The following is a 17,674-nucleotide window of genomic DNA, read 5'->3' on the forward strand; positions in this document are numbered from 1 at the left end:
TTTTTTTGAGGGAGAGGTTGACATTGCTGACAAAAATAAATTTTAATCAGGAAAGACAATACATGTGGTATAAAAGCCTAATGGAGGGGGGCAGGCAGGGAAAAACCTACTCCACAAAAGAAAAGAAAAATAAAGCTAAAACAAATTCCGGAGCTGAAAATTTGAAGGATCTACCTTCCTCAGTTCTATGATCACTGCTGCTTTTTTTCAATAACACAGAAAAATGTGAACAAGGCTTTGTGTACTACTGTAACGCTGCAAAGGTCAGTTTGTAAGTTAAAAGAAATTAAACCAAAATAATAAATTGCTAAACTGAGAAGTATGCAATTATGATTCTTTTTAAAACTATAAAGCATTTTTACAGATCCTGCGGTTTATATTTTAAACTCAAACTGTGCTTTACATTTTTAAGTTCAGACATACTGAAACCCAGAAGCACAGAGGGCTGGCGATTTTTTATCGCCTTTAGGCACACATGTCGTTTTTTTCCAAAAAATGATGCAACATCCATTTTCCATACGCATAGCATTGAGGACAGTAATTCCATCTCCTTTTTTGTAGGATACGGCCTCTTGTGAAAGTAATCTGCCAGAAACTGCTTTCGAGCTTCATATGAACTGTGTTCATACTGTTTAGGATCTAATGCTAGAATGTGGAGGTCCTCACTTGAAGGAGGTCCTTTCATCTCAGTCCTGCTTTCAACCTTTTGTCGTTTGACAGGCACTACCCCTAGATTCACGTCTTTATCTGGAGCTAGAGCTGTGCCCGTATTTAAGGACTGAGGCTGCTGTTCTTTATTCCTTTGGTCCTCTGCAACAGAGCATAGATCAGATTGTTTTCTTTTAGCAGATTGAGAGACAGAGTCATGCTTTTCCCCATTCACAAGTGATAGCTCTTTCTTCTCATTGCGCTCAAGCGGCACTTTCATACTTGAGTTGCTGTCTTTGGGAGCACTTCTGCAGCGGAGCAAATGCACAGCAATAGCTGTCAGAGTCATATTTCCAGTGTAGACCCCACAGCAATGGATGCACTTGAAAGCAGGGGACTTTAAAATGGTGTGTACAGTTGGCATGATATGATGCCTCTCTTTCAAATGCATTTCATAGGCTTCTTTGCTAATGAAAGTACCAAAACAAAAGGGGCACGTAAATACCTTTTTGCTGCACATATTGTTCACTTCAGCTGTCTGAGGCTTCACTTTGATGTAGACAGGTACAAGGGTCCTCGAGTTTACCCCTGCAAGTACTGCCAAGTGTACTTCCTTTTCCCCAAGTTCTTCTTTGGGTAACATTGTACTGAAGTCAAAATGTGGAAATATAAGGTCACCATCAGCATCATTATCTAGTTGAAATCCTCTGTTGCTGTAGTCTTCATGTAACTTCTTCTTTCCATTATGCACAGTCTTATTGTGTTCCACAAGGCTTTTTAGATCACGGAAAGTATATGTACAGAACAAACAAGCTAAACCATGCATCAGTAGATGTTTTATAAGTTCTTCCTCACACAGGAAACATTTACAAGAGAAACACCGGACAGTCTTCTCTTTCATCCACCTCAAAAAGGGTGCACATACTGCAAGCTTGTCAGGTTCAAGGGTTTCCTCTGTTTTTACTGCATTGTGCTTATGAGCCACTTCCATGTGGACCTGATAGACATTTGATGGGAAGAGCTCATTGCAAACAGGGCACGTCTTCCATTGCTTAGCCTGTTTGAGGGCTTGGCTTGTTTCAGGAGCAGGTGGAGAAGCCTGCGCAGACATACTGTGGGAAGAAGTCACAACAACAGGAGGAGAAGGTGCACTAGCTGGAGAGCGAGATATCTGAGTTACTGTGCCAGACTGCATTAGCTGAATGGGCATTTGCGGTGGTGTAACAGTTGCTACCCCGCCACCAGGTGGTACAGGCAAAGTAACTGAAACTGGTGCAAGGGTATATGTAGGTATCCCATTAACCTGCTTACCAGTTGGAATTAACTGTCTAAGTATAGGTCCTGCAGTCAGGAAAGTGGTATTTTGAGAAACTCCAGGTCTGATGGGCTGATTTACAGGGAGAATCCCTGAGGTAACAGGCTGATTAAGCTGGAGAACCCCTGAGGTAACAGTCTGGGGCACAGGAAGAACCCCAGGACCAATGGGTTGATTCATATTCCCAACAGGTCGATTTATAGGGAGAACCCCAGGTGCAATAGGTCTAGTTAGTGGGAGAACTCCAGGCCCAACATGACTATTTACAGGACCAACAGGCTGAGCTATTGGGAGAGCCCCAGGTGCAACCAGACTATTTATGGTCCCAATAGGCTGATTAACAGGAAGAAGACCAGGCCTGACAGGTTGACTAAGTGGAAGAACCCCAGGAGCAACAGGTCTATTTATGGTCCCAACAGGTTGAGTAAGGGGGAGAACCCCAGGCCTGACAGGCTGATTAAGAGGGACTCTATGGGAAACAAAGACAGGTTGTGGAACTGGCGGTTGAAGATTAACATTCTGACCTACAGGGAGCGGACTGGATACAAGAGTAACATGTGGTGGAGTAACAACTGGAGCAGGAGATGTATGTGTAAGGCTACCAGAGGCATTTGAAACAGTCAGAGGTTTAACTGTGTTTTGAACTGCTTTCCCCTGTACCATGGTTTGCTTTTGATTATTCTGAGGAAATGCAAGTTGAATGCAAGTTGGAGTAGTAACTGAACTTGATGGAGCAGTGGTGGGCATTAAAGATGGAGCAGCTATAGTTGTGGGAGGCTTGGGAGCAATATGCATTTGCTTCACAAGTCCTGGTTTCTTAATATGTTCTGAAATCACAGATCTAAGTTTATTCTCCAGATCTCTGTGCAGATCAGATGTTAAGACATGATACATTAAAGAATCTTGGCTGTTTGCAGAAGCATTACATTTCTTACAGTAGTGCTCAATAAAATGCTCTTCAATGTCATCTGGTCTCTGGCCAAAATATGTGCTTATTAAATTTTGAAAATGGTTCATCAGCACATGTTTCTTCATATTGTAGTACAGTGTGTCTGTAAAGTGACATTTTAGACATGTGAAGTTTATAATGTCACTCCTGAATTGTTTCATGCCACCTAAAATGCTCACTGTGTAGTTCTGTATTTTCCTATTACAAGAGTGAAACATCCGGATGTGTTTTCCCACTATTTTTGAATCAGAAGCAAATGCACATTTTGGGCAAGGAACCACCAGCTCTTGGTCCATTTCATCTTCATGGTAACGGTGCAAATGATTCTTGAATGAAGTAAGAAATTTTGAGGAGAACTTGCATAGGCTACAGCAGTACGGCTTTGTTCTGTATCTCTGCAAAATAAGTAAAAAAAAAAGTTCAAACAGCACCTTGTCAAAAATACACCAGGATTCTATAAACTGCCAGTTGATATCATGTGCCAAAGAAAATGCCTCCAACAGATGTGTACCCCCAAGAAACAGGTTCAGACATCTTTACAAAGACATACGTAAAGATGACATGCATGGGAAAACAAAGTATTTGGATTTGTGCCCTTTTTTGCTTCTTTATAATGTATAAAGAAGGCCTGAATGGATCTTTTTCCTCACTGTTTAAAAAAAAAATTAGAAACTCCAATTCCTTAAGGACTCTGGGCCACCAAAGAGACTGGAACAATTAAGACAACACAATACACAGGAAATTAAACCTGGGAAAAATAGAGAGGGAAGGGATTTTTCATTCAGACTGTTTAAAGCTTTACTTGTATGAACTTTACTTGTATGAACTAATGCACCCCTCCCCCCTCCCCCCCCCACACACACAAGGAAAAAAAACAAAGATTCCAACACCCTGTCCTTCAACGAATGGGTGAGAAAAAGCTCTCAAACCACTTTTCAGAATCCTAATCCAACCAAGTCTTTCAGCAAAACTAGGAAAAAAACCAGACACTTGATATTCCTAAGGGTAAAAACAAGCCAAGAAAATGTGTGTGTGTGTGAGTGTGTGAGTGGGGGGGGAGGGAGGGGGGAAAAGATTGCTAAACCTTTCAGACCTCCTTTAAACATAAGGAAAGAGCAATAAAAATATACAAACCCATTTGTTTTCCTTTGCAGTTCAGTTTTAGAATACCACTTGTATTACACAGCCCATCTCCTCAAACCAATATTTAATTCATAAAGCATTTTTACTTTAAATATTTTTAAATACTTTCTTTAAAAATGTACATTTAAACTGACTATATGATTCTTCTCTAATTTGACGCAGACTAAAAATAAAATTCAAAACTCATTCCCTCTCCAACAAGAATCATTGCATTTGTTTTCTCCATCAATGGCACTTCAGCTGAAAATTGTTAGTTTAGTTAGTTAAATTACTCTTCATTCCCAAATGGAGTAAATCCTGTTATAGTCTCCGAAAGACTACAAGAGCCACTTTAGTCACATATTTCCATTTTTCTAGGCTTTGATACTGGGACTCGTGAATGATCCTGTAGTTCCTAAGAAATGAGCCTTCATTTCTCCAAGAACTACCGAGCTTCCAGGCAGAGTCAATGTCATAAGTTTGCATTCATAAAGCATCCTAAGGTAACTTCTCAGCTCTGGGAAGGGACCTCAAAACACAAACCTTTACAACAAGACTAATAGGATGGACAGGCAGTCTTGGACTCCCAAGAGGTGATGCTGATGATTCCCATGTAAGAAAAGGGGAATTTTCTGTAATATTTTTCTGAATGAAATGACTGTGGCTGACATAAGTTGAGACTGTAGCCAGTGGGTGCAGAAAGGTTAAAATACTCGGGCAAATCAGAAGACATGAGGTGTTCTGGTCACATAACTATCTCGGGTGGTATGAATGGATCGTTAAAGGACTGGCTGAAACTGACCCATATAGATGGAGGAGCTAGAAAGGCAAAGGGAACCCCAATGTCTGCGAAACTCACACCTAGCAAACAGCCAAAAGGAAGGAGATTTCCCCCCACCTCTCTGCAGACAAGCAGAGCAGAGACCCCAAGCTGAAGAACAAAGGGAAAAGATGTGAGGTGGCTGTGTTTAAGAGCTGGCCTTTGGAGAAACACAGCAGCTCTGACCTGAGACTGACAGACAATGAGACAGAGACAAAGGAAACCAAGATAGTTCCTGGAGCAGCATGGCTCAAAGCAGTATAGACTATGTTTTTAAATCTTTGTTTCTCTATGATAACCTGAGGACTTTCAGATTCTTTATCCCAGATGGCTAATAAATTGTTACCTTGTTTTGAAAAGGCTTCCTGGTGTGATTGCAAATACTTGCTGAGGTGCACTGATCCCTGAAGAGGACAAAAGAATCTGAACAGGAGTCTGTATCAGCTCGACTTGCTGGAGAGAGCTCACTCACAATGAGAAGCAGTGCTCGAGCGGAGTCTGAGAGGCACTAAGGCTGCATTACTTACTTGAAGGAAGAATGTAATCCCTTGAGAGTCTGGCACACGTAAGGGGTACCTCCAAGGGACTGTTTAAAAGCTGGGGCAAAGCACAAACCCTGTGGATCCATCACACCCCATCACCACAACCTGGTTGGGGATTAGATTCAATCAGCTGCTCCTCATGCAGCCTGAAGATTAACTCATGAGCAGGAAGCAGGAGTTAGAATGAATTAATCTGTATGTCTGCTCCTCCCCTGGTTTGACAGCTGATCTCCAGACAGCAGGGAATTGTTGCCTTACACAAAGCAGATTCTCACATTAATAGCCATGCCAAGCATTGCCTGATCTCAAAAATTCTGTTTTTTAGGGTACATCACTGTAAAGTGAATGGTGGATCAATGACAGATGGCATGGAGTAACTTAGTCCCCCCTCATCCACTTCAGAAAAATGGAAAAAACCTCTGCTAATCTTCTTAGGGCAGAGAGAGGCCAAAAAGTCTTTGATGACAGTGCTTGATTTGTTAAGAAGCCTTCAATCATAAACCTTTAAGCCTTTCAAGCCCAAAGATGGCCTCCATCAGGCTCCTCAACCATGTGGCAGAGTATGGGACCAGGATTAAAGGCTGAGGACCTGACAAAGTTCTCACAGTTGATGGAGTGGTGTTAGGTATCTGCCTCCACCTTAAGTAGTAAGCTAGCCTCCCCACCCTGTTGTAGATCTCTGGCAAATACTACTTCCGCATCACTTTGACAACCAGACTAATCTGTACCTGGCCAAGCTCTTATTTAGGCATACTATGTCTACATTTCTCTCCCTCGTATCTGAACATCTTCGACCCCTTCCCTCACAGATATGCACCTGGAATCAATAATCTATGCCTTTGTCTCCCATAGGCTTAACTACAACAATAAGATGAGCCTGAGATTGACTTTGAAAGTCACCCAAAAACTCTTGCAAGCATCTTATGTAATTGCCCCCTTGAGAGGTACTGGTCAGTAATATATTGATACCTTGCTCTGCTCTCTGCATTGGTGCTAGTTCACTTTCAGATGAAATTCAAGGTGCTGGATGCAACTCCAACCCTTATCTGATCATCCTGACACAATGCAGTTCAGTGACTCTTTTCAACATGCACCAATAAATCTGGATTTTAAGTGTACACCAAAAGTAAAGATTAAAATTTACAAGGGTTTAGGGAATCCCCTGGTTACCTCTCTACCACTGGCTCCCAAATTTCATTTATTAGATGCCTACCTTCTCCAAAAGATGGCCTGGGAAGTAGGCACCCTACTCTTTGCTGTAACAGCATTTCCCAACAGTTACTGTTTTCCATTTTCTCTTGCTTCACTTTTTTCTGTTTTCCATTTTTGTATGTATTTTTTTCCTTTTTCAGTCTTGTTCAGTTGTGGTTTGATTTTTTGCCAGTTTCTTCCCCTCACCAGAAGAGGCCATATGTTGTTTGGGCTAGAAGCGTCCATCGCCAAAGGGTTTCATGAAGCACTGCACCTTTCCTCTTACACATTGACCCTCTCCTTCCTAAACTTGTTCAACACCTCTTAGGTAAGGCGATACCATTCTACAATACTGAGTAGAATGTTTCAGAGGCTGTCTCATTTGCTAGCCTCCTCCATTCCCTTCACCAACCTGTGTGTGATGGGGAAGGGAGGGTGGTGGTAAAATTGCCACTGTTACCTCCATGGGAGATTGTTGGTGCTAAGGGGAAAACTGGTGGAGAAAGTATTCCAGCCTGGAAGTGGCTAATGCATGGAGCATTCAGGACCTCTGACAAGAAAGGGCACAGTTCAGTGAGCCAAGGAGGTAGAAAGGGACAATCATTTCTCTCCACTTTTGCTACCTGGACACCCAAGCTCAAGGAGTCCAATAGGATACCATGACTTTTACTCGATGATATAGGAACAAGTGTTTTTGATGGAAGAAGAGGTCAGTGGTTTGGCTAATTTTGCAGAACACTTCCCCCTTCTATCCAGCCTCAATTTGGTCTTCCCAAGGTTCAGTCTGACCCAGCTCCTTTTCATCCAGGAGCCAATTTCTCAAAGGCTTGGTGACATTGAGCATGTATCCTGAAGAGTAGATGTAAAGTGGGGCATCAGTGTACTGACGACAGCAGAGTTCATAGTATCTCAGTTTCCTACAAGAGGGATCATGTTGATACTGATGGTCTCCCATCTTAAGAAAGATGAATTCAGACTGGAACAGGTGCAGAGAAGGGCTACAAGGATAATCAGAGGAATGAAGAAGATACCTTACGAGAGGAGACTTAAGGAGCTGGACTCGTTTAGCCTAACAAAATGAATGCTGAGGGAAGATGATTGCTCTCTATACATACATCTGAGGGATAACCACCAGGTTAAGGGGCAATGTTGGCACAAAAGCAAATGGATATAAACTGGGCAACAAATAATTTTGGCTTGAAATTAAACTAAATGTTTCTAACCATCAGAGGAATGCAGTTCTGGAACAGCTTTCCAAGGAGAAAGTGGGGTCAAAAAACAACTTGTTTCAAGACTGAGCTTGAAAATTTTTTGAAGGAGAAGGTATAATGAAGTTGCCTACAAGGGCATATGGCCCATTTGTGACTGTTATTAGCAAATATCTCCTATGGCAAGAAATGGGACACTAGATGGAGCTACTACAAAAATCCTTCCCCAGATATCTGACTGGTGGGTCTCGCCCAAATGCTCACGGTCTAACTGATTGCTATATTTGGGGTCAGTAAGAAATTCTTCACCAGGTCAGAAAGGCAGAGACTCTGGGGGCTTTTTGCCTTCTTCTGCAGAGTGAGGTTCAGGTCACTTGTTGATTTGAACTGGAGTAAGTGGTGGATTCTCTGTAACTTGAAGTCTTTAAATCAAGATTTGAGGACTTCAGTAATTGAGCCAGAGGTTATAGACCTATTATAGAAGTGGGTGGGTGAGGTTCTGTGGCTTTTGATGTACAGGAGGTTAGACTAGATGATCATGATGGTCCCTTCTTGCCTTCAAGACTATAAAAGTGTCAAGAGCATTGATACCTGTAGAACCTCACCCTCAAGGTCTCTTGGGAAAGGGCAGCTGTCAATCACTACCCCAAGCTCCTTCTGAAAGGAATCACTGAAGCCACTGTAGTGCTGCACTGTCAGCTCCAAATAGATCATATAAAAGGGTCAGCTGCACTTTATGACAGACTAGAAAAAGACTACAGAGACCTTGAGTTTTGACATTTCATTATTGTGATTATTAGTGGCCCTAGAGCAACTCCAGGAAAAGTCCAAAACTGAAAGGATCAAAGAAGTCAACAGAGGCCAGGTCTCATTGGAATGATTGTTAAAGTTAAATAACTTTGCCTAAGAAGTGGGAAGACACCAAGGAGTGATGATTGGGACAACTATAGCATTCTTCAAAGACTGAAGTTTCCCATCCCACACTTAGGGCACATGGACCATGGGAAAAGTAATGGAAGTGGTACTGAAAGCAACTGAATGTACATCCTAGTGAAATAAATACTGCTGTGTCTTTAAGAACTGCTTCATCACTAGATTCATTGTCCTCCTTCCATTTCTGTGATGGTAGGCCTAGTTGCTTTTCACTAGCCTTCACAAACTGAGAAAAGAATTAATTAATTTCTCAGGTGGTAGGTCCTACCACTCTTCAGAAATTCTTGCAACTCCTCCTGTGATGGGGCCAAACCCAGAGCTGATTTCTACTCTCCATTTTGGTCCTGAGTTTCCTGCCCCAGCAAGTTCATCTAGTACTTGCCTGAACTTTTCAGTCAAGTCTGATGAAACCTCTCCACAGCAGTCAATATTTAGATTATGCAGACCAGGCTGATTAATTGTATCATTATTCTCAATAGTTCCCTTAACCATGATTTTAAAGCGGTGATAATGAAGGTTCTTTTTTGCTTCCTTTATAGCAGTGGCATATTCCTGCAAGATGCTCCCCACTACAAACTGTACAATGGTAAGACTGGGGAGAAAAATCCTTTATGCCTCCTCTAAGCACTTGTTTGTTCTGGAGACTTAAGGTAAAATTTTCAAAAGTGCATAACAGTGATTTAGAAGCCTAAATCCCAGTAACTTGCAACTAACTGGACTTCAGCTCTCTTTCCTCTACCCCACCATAAATAGTTGCTATTTGTCAGAATAGAAAAGTAAAGTTTGTTACTTGATAAATTCCCTCTGTAGGGCTGACCTCTCCCCTAGTTCAGGCCAGCACATCTTCCTGCAAATATGAAAAGCTGTTCAGACTTGTCCATAGGCTCCATTGCTTGGCCTTGCTCCTTCCACCCACACAGATGAGTATTTCCAAACTTGTAGGGAAATAACATTCTTATGAGTAGATTAGAATCTAAAACTCCTAACACAAATGAGGTAGAGTATTACTGTTAACTGTATACATGGAGCCTGAAGAGGCCTTAGAGACACATTCAGGAGAACTCCAATCTGCCCTGCTGGACGAGAATAGGTCCCAGAAAAGAAATTTTAGTAATGATTTTTCCATTCTGGACTTTGACCTTTCCCCTAATCGGAGATATATGGGAAACACAAGTCATCAGGAAAGAGTTAGTAAGGAGGGCAAGTAAAACAGAAGAAGGTGGTTTCACCATCCCTAAAATTAACATTAATCTGAACCAGACAAATTCAAATTATAAATAAGACCAAAAAAATTTAAAAACAAGTGAGGATGATTAATCATTGGAAAAAAATCTCGAGGCCTTCAAATCAAGACTGGATGCCTTTTTGTAAGATTTGCTTTAGTCAAACCAGTTATTCAGCTCAATACAGGAGTGGAATTATATTGTCTGTGTTACACAGGAGTTCAGACTAGATGTTCTAGGGGTCCCTTCCAGCCTGAAAAATCTATTAATCTGTTTTGGGACTACTGCTTGGAGCAACTTTCTGCCAAGCACCAGCCCGGAAATGAGTGAAGATTGAACCTGTAGGGCTTTAATCTGGACCAGGTGGCAGCTTTGCACATATATTCTGTGTCAGTCAACATTCTTTTTGCCAGAGCAGGCTGCCATGGAACATGGCAAGTGAGCTCAGGTATAAAAAAAGATTTGCTCATCTGTGGGCCATAGCATCTGCTCCCAATGATCTCTGATGAAGAAGGGGCCTTGTTTTTGCATTTTGTCTGCATGTGACTAAATCCACCTGAGATAGACTATCAGCTGAAATATTTTTTGGTTCAGAGCCAACTCTGAATTTTCTATCCACAGATGAGTTAGCCAATCTGCTTTTGTATTCCAGGATTCTTTTACAGTAGAACCTCAGTTACAAACACCTGAATTACGAACTGACAAGTCAACCACACACCTCATTTGAAACTGGAAGTACACAATCAGGAAGCAGCAGAGGCCCCCTTCTCCTCCCCCCCCCCCCCCCAAAAACAAATACAGCACAATACTGTGTTAAACTACTAAAAAAATAAAGGGAAATTTAAAAAAAAAATAAAGATTTGACAAGGAAAGAAAACTGTTTCTGTGCTTGATTCATTTAAATTAAGATAGTTAAAAGCAGCATTTTTCTTCTGCATAGTAAAGTTTCAAAGCTGTATTAAGTCAATGTTCAGCTGTAAACTTTTGAAAGAACAACCACAATGTTTTGTTGAGTTACGAATATTTCAGAGTTATGAACAACCTCCATTCCCAAGATGTTCGTAACTCTAAGGTTCTACTGTATTTGGTTGACCCTGATGGAGGTTATGTAATATCGCACCCACGGTAGGATCTGCAAGGCTTGTATATGTTTTGATTTGAACCATATGTTCCCCTCATCATCATATGTGGCTGTGTTGTCTGATGGGACAACATGCTCTTGCCTCAGTTGAGCCTGAAATTCTCAGAAGGCAAGCTGGTGCACTTATTTCTAGATTGGTGCTTTGAAGCCCAACCTCAACCACACAATCCAAGTGGGCTCCTAAACCTGACAGGCTAGTGTTTTCAATCAGACCTTAAAGTACAGACTGAGTGAAGGAACTTGCTGTGTGGGCTTCCTACTTCCACAGAGGGAGTAAGTTAGTTGGGGGAGAATTTTCCTTTTCATGTGCATTTCTTGCTGGGAATGATTTCAAACCTGAAGGAGAAATCTCATCTGTATATTCATCCACGGGATGATCTCTATGCAGGCAACTAGAGACATTAGGCCCAGCAATTGCAAGGAAAGATGAATGGAATACATATGGTAATACAAGTATTGTGGAGATCAGTGTCTTTGCTGTGTGTCACAAAGACTACGGCTCTCCTTGTGTTCCCATCTCCCCGCCAGTGGTTTTCAACCTTTTTTCATTTGTGGACCCCTAAAATATGTCAAATGGCGGTGTGGACCCCCTTTGTGAATCTTAGACATAGTCTGTGGGCCCCCAGACCACAGGTTGAAAATCACTGTCCTAGGAGGACAATGCTCTAAAAGAAGACCAGTGAACTCTTCTTTGGATTTATGATAAAACTTTGTGCCTGAAGCATGGAAAGTGTCCCAAACTGTTGCCTTTAAGATCCTTGGGGAGGAGATTCTGATGAGTATATTACTTAGAAACAAGAATTAATGAGTTCCTAGAGCCCCTTAGCCTACTTATTATCACTAGCAATTCCTTCACTGACTACCTCAAGCAGAGTGGAGGCCAAAGATTAATGTTTTGTATTGATAGTGGCGATTTACATAGGCAAACTTGAGAATTATCAAGGACAGGGCCTATGGGAATATGCAAATAAGTTCCCAGTTCCACCAATGTTAGTAGGTCTCCTGAAGAGACTGCAGTGATTGTAGAAGCTAAAAAGTCTCCATTATGAATATACATTCTCTTCATCAACCTGTTCAGCTTCTTGATGTCTATGCTGGCCTAAACATTTTTTTAAAAAGCTAAACTATGATAATTAGGGAGTAAAGGCCTGAGCCTCTAAAGGACAGACGATTGCTCTTAACTGTGGGTGGTGTGAAATCTCAGGATAAGTGAATGCTTCTGTGTCTTTCACACAGTTGAAGAAAGTTTAACAAAAGAGATGTGGAGGAACTTGGTATCCATGCGGCACTCCCTAGAGCTCCATCTCCAGTCTGAAGAATGGAAATCTACCCAGCTGAAGCTGATTGGATCTGTTCACTTGAGTAAGAGAATCCTACTTCCAGCCATATTTCTGGAAAGACGTAGATACAGCTGCAGTCATACTGACTATTTTGACTGGAAGGAGATTTGGTTTCCACACCTTGATATCACACCCCAGAATAAAGTTAACCCCTTCACCGACACCTTTGTTGAGGGTAAGAATGAAAGGAGCTCCTCCCCTTGCAGGAGGTTTGTAGTTTTTGGATTTCACTGGAATGGGCAGCTGTATTTTCCCTAATGTCTTAGGAGGAATGCAGAGGGATGGCAAAATATACCTTTGCTCTGGATGGGAGCTGTCTCCCTTAGATTTAGTTCGTTCATCCTTTTTTCTAGTTGGATCTTGTTGATGGCCACCACTTCTTCCCAGTTGTTTCAAAACGTGTCTGCTGAGGAAGAACATTTTCTATTTTTCTGGCTCAGGGTTATGTTCCAACATAGTTATCCTTCTTTGATAAGAGCTGAAACTTGCTGAGGACAAAGAGCAGGCATACGTATTTGCTTCTTGCCCTCCATCATTACATTTTCTGGCCAACTAGAGGACTTTTTTGGGGGCCTTTTACAGTGGAGATTCTCATCCCCATTAGGAGACCTGTCCCTTTTCCTAGTTCAGAAAATAACCTGTGGTTGGATCCTTGGTGTATCTCCTTATCTTCAGATATACAAATGAGGAGGTAATGTAGGGATAATTCTCTAAGAATTCACATCCTGAGAAGATGGGGAGTCAAGTAGCAAGCCAGATTCTGTCCCCATTGACTCACTCACCCACATTTGCACATGGAAGACCATCCTTGAGCTCTATTTCCTTTTGGAGGGGGGAGGGGGGAGTGAATTGAGCAAGAATAGGTTTGGGGAAAAAGGAGTGCAGGAGAAAGGATTTTTGGAGATGCCTTGAAGATGCCTGTTCAGCAAGAAAATATACCATTTGCCACCCTCCCAGTATTGAAGAGGGCTGCTTCACCTTTGAGAGGGTGCCTCCAGAAGTTCTGGCTGATGTGTGAGGGATAGGAAGATGCAAAGAGACTACCAAAAGATGTGGCAAAGCGTCTCTTCTACATCCCTGAAGATGGTCTCCTCACAGATTCACATCACTGTTTGGCCTTTGGCTTACTCAGGTTAGCTTTCTCCTGTCATGATGTTGTGAGAGAGGTGATCCCATTCAGTGAACAGAGCCCAGAAAACATGGTTCCCTGAGGGAGAGTTTGCTTGCTGCCGCCGTCAAAAAACAAAACTTTAAAAGCGAGATTGCTAATAAATAAGGTAGAAGCCCTGAATTACAGCTCTGTTTGCACTGCAGGATGCAAAGAACCTAGCATTCAGGCAGAAATAGTGGCATCAAGCCCTAGCAGCCTCAGATAAGTCTGAGCTACCTCTGGTATTTGCACAAAGAGACAAAACCAGTCTCCAACAAAGGGATGGAGAGGGAAGGAAGAGAGGAAAAAAGTTCAGGAACCAAAAAGGATATGATAACCCTTTCAGCCACATGGCCCTGTAATATCTCTCTTGTTGACTTAAAAGAGGTGTGAGACAACTAGGAACCTGCTTCTGGGCTGGACTCCTTAAAAATTCTAGCTAACTCACAAAGATTCGTCAGATGCAGAAAAGAACTTGCTCCCATGTTAATACGAACTTCTCAGCAATTCCACTTCCCTGCATCATATCTAACTCCAAGTTGTATGTAGGAGTTTTTGATGGTCAGCTCTCTGTTCAATATGTGAAGGAGAAACAGATTTTAAAATAAAGTTCGTATTATTAGTCCACATATTCCAATTTAAATCATAAAATGTATTACGTTTCTGTTCATTTTCAATTGGCAACTCTTGCAGAAATATCAAGCCATTATTTTTTTTAAAATATATTTTTACTAAAAAACAACCTTGCTCAGCCTATGTTTCTTTAAAATTAGTTTTTATTCAGTGGTCTACAAACTGATTTAGAGCTTCACAAAAACTATAATACGACAATACAACTATATTTTCTATTAAATCACAAGCAGTACAAATCATCAGCACCATAGCCATAGACGCCTATATGTTCAGCATTCCAAAAAAGGTGGCTACAGAGTTCTCCCACCGATGCTATGTAGTACAATAACCTTCAAGCATATTGAAAGCATACCACAAAGCAATTCACATAGTAACACATGAAGCATTCATAACAGTCCATTTCTGAGGGGGGAGACGAGCAGCATTCATTATGGAGGGAGTCATCCATAGGAGCAATCCATACCAAAACACAGTTCAAGTAATGCTGAAACAATAATGCAAGAAATCCTAGATCTTTCGAGGGGGTTCAAAGGAGGTTGTCCTTTCTTCCAGGAACCTTCCTATCCATCTATGTCTGTAGTTTTACATTGCATAGGGATGAATTTATTTAGTCTCTAACAGGACTTGGATTTTATTTGTGTCACCTCGTCTACATTCCACTGTTCTCTTTGCAAGGGATTCCCTTTGCCTTGCTAACTAGACACAAAGGATGGGGGCTATTTCACAGTGTGCTTTTCACTGTAGCCCATTCCACACACAATTCTCTCAGCTTCTGCCTCAGTTGCCTACATCTATCCATTCATGTTTTCTATTGCTTTACAACAAGGGTAGGCAACCTATGGCACGCGTGCCGAAGGCGGCACACGAGCTGATTTTCAGTGGCACTCACACTGCCCGGGTCCTGGCCACCGGTCCGGGGAGGGTCTGCATTTTAATTTAATTTTAAATGAAGCTTCTTACACTTTTTAAAAACCTTATTTACTTTACACACAACAATAGTTTAGCTATATATTGTAGACTTATAGAAAGAGACCTTCTAAAAACGTTAAAATGTATTACTGGCACGCAAAACCTTAAATTAGAGTGAATAAATGAAGACTCAGCACACCACTTCTGAAAGGTTGCCGACCCCTGCTTTACAACCTCCATAACCTTCTGTGTTTCTTGTTACATCACACTATTCTGTTTACACAAGCAATAAAGAGCTCAACTGACTTTAAAGAACTGTCCTGCCTTTAAAGGCAGGAGAGGAGGAAGTATTAAGGAGGCACATCTAGAGCTCCCTGGCATGCAGGGGGTACTATGGCCTCTGGTATCTGTCACAGAGGACACTGGCCCTTTAAGAGGGAGCAGAGCCAGTGCACCTTGACTCATCAGCTGACCTAAACAGGGCTTAAAAGAGGATACCTGGGAGTCAAGAGAATCAGTCAGGAAAAGGGCCAGATGAGAGATGCCTGGGAGTCAGAAGATTGGTAGCTTTCCCCTGCCAGAGATCACGAGATGGAAGGAAATCTCCAGGAAACGGCCCTCTCTGAAAAGAGGGAGGAATTATCAGGAAGCCAATGGAGAGGCTAGCCTGCTGACATTCCTGAGCCAAGTGTTGGGAAGCTTAAAAGGGCTGAGGGCTAGGAAGCCAGAGAAGGGGCTAGTCTGCTGACCTTCCTGAACCAGAGAAGGCTGGAGAGGATTGAAAGCTGAGAACAGGAAAGGAGATGCCTGTTGGCTCTCAAAGCCAGAGAGCTAAAGCCTGAGGGCCAGAGGGGGCTGAAGAGTCATGAGAGATGTTGAAGCAATACCTAGGAGAAGATGGAGGAAGAGACCAGGTGTGGTAGAAGACATCAGACTGTGGTATGTGCTACATTGACTGACCAGGTGGCATGGGATTTTAAGGATTACATGCACGGGGGTGATAAATGGAGTAGGTTTCAGGACTCCTGTTATGGACTATTTGGCCCATGTTGTAATAAACATAAGCTCCAAGAAGGGGTAGTCATGAGACAAGAAAGCTTATGTAGAGATACTGGGGACTCTGAAGGAAGGTAATGAGGTTGGTGCATCTGGTATGGTGTGGCCTGATGCAGGAGGGCACTCCAGACGGGGCTGCCCTATTACAATACCCCTTAGGAGGATACAGTGTGGTCAGGCCTCTGCCTCCTCCCTATCCTTTTGTGGTGGCTAATGTCATTAGCCAGTACCAGACTTTGTATCTGGGTAATATAAGGAGTGAAACAGGGGTGGGTCAGGCTCCTGTACTGCCCCCACTTTGTGCATCAGCGTAGGGACACTCAGAATCTGGTCCTTACAAACTTACAGCTCCCCTTAAAGAGGCTTTTCGGCAGAAATTCTGTAGGTTTTCATTATTATGGAGAAGAGGAATCCTTGAAGCCAGGAAATCACCTCCTTTCATCCTATGTAAGAGTATTACACTCTCATTAGGACTTTATCTGAATCCCATCCTCATCCCATCCTTTGCAACAACATTCAATTTAATTGCCCAGACCACCTGATGCAAGCATACATACCTTCCTTTTGCCCACAGACTCCCATGGGGACACATCACTCCATGAAGTGTTGCAAAAATATTTTTCTCCTGGATCATAACCTTTAAGATTCTAAAAGAGAGGGGAAAAATATATATACATATATACACACACACACACACCTTATTTACAGAACAGTTTATATACAAAATATGTATTTAAAACATAGGGAAAAATTCAAATTATAATAAACTGATAGAAAAAAGTCTAGGTTGCCGAAACTCAATATTGTGCATCAGGATGAAAGAAAGCAACTTCAAAGTTCCAAAAAATTTGGGTCCAATATTTCAAAATGATCTTACTTGTTCCTTATTAGGTTATTTTTAATTGAACTACCACCTCAAGTTATTTAATATAAACAAAATATTTAAAGAAGAGAATCCTAAGTGTTTAGAATGATTTTGGGGCTACTCTTCATTCCATTTGCTTCTATGCAAGTTCAGGAATCTTTTAAGGAACAAACTCCCTTTCCCCTTTAATCCACATCACTTCAGCATTTGCCTCCACTCCTCTCCTTTTCCATGACCTCCTTTCCATCTCCTCAGCTCCAGAAGTCATTTTGCAAAGGGACCCAAGTCTTTTTACTCTTCAGCAAAGCATCTTTATCACTTAATCTGCAAAGACCATGCATTCGAGAACTAGTTTCCTGAAATAAAGCACTATATGTCCTTCAAGTTGTGAGAACATGCATTATTGTGTCTGCAAGAAACATAACTCACCAGCAGGATAAAAGAGTATTGTAGCTGAGATTAAGAACAACCTACCTCATTTAAATGGGGGTTTGGCATTGATTCCCTTGGAATCCTCCACCCCAAAACTAGTTCATCCCATCCTCTAAGTTTACATTTGTCTCTTGTTCTCTACATCCATAGGTTCAACTCTGTTCCTTTCCCCTCACCACCCATCTCCATCTTCTACC

The 17,674-nt window shown here is 41.9% G+C and overlaps 1 protein-coding gene across 2 annotated transcripts in view; it reads right to left on the bottom strand.

Moving 5' to 3' along the window:
* ADNP2 (ADNP homeobox 2) overlaps positions 1–17,674 on the bottom strand; it is a 29,178-nt gene continuing 11,504 nt past the window's right edge. For both annotated transcript variants that reach the window (XM_026660639.2, XM_026660630.2), the window contains 2 exons: positions 16,738–16,827; positions 1–3,307 (listed from right to left, as the gene is read on the bottom strand). In XM_026660639.2, coding sequence (XP_026516424.1) covers positions 359–3,307; positions 16,738–16,827 — 3,039 coding nt within the window. In that variant the 3' untranslated portion in view covers positions 1–358. The remainder of the gene's footprint in view (positions 3,308–16,737; positions 16,828–17,674) is intronic.

The sequence above is a fragment of the Terrapene carolina genome, unplaced genomic scaffold, assembly GCF_002925995.2.
Source record: "Terrapene carolina triunguis isolate 2854851 unplaced genomic scaffold, T_m_triunguis-2.0 Scaffold58, whole genome shotgun sequence".
Classification (NCBI taxonomy): domain Eukaryota; kingdom Metazoa; phylum Chordata; order Testudines; family Emydidae; genus Terrapene; species Terrapene triunguis.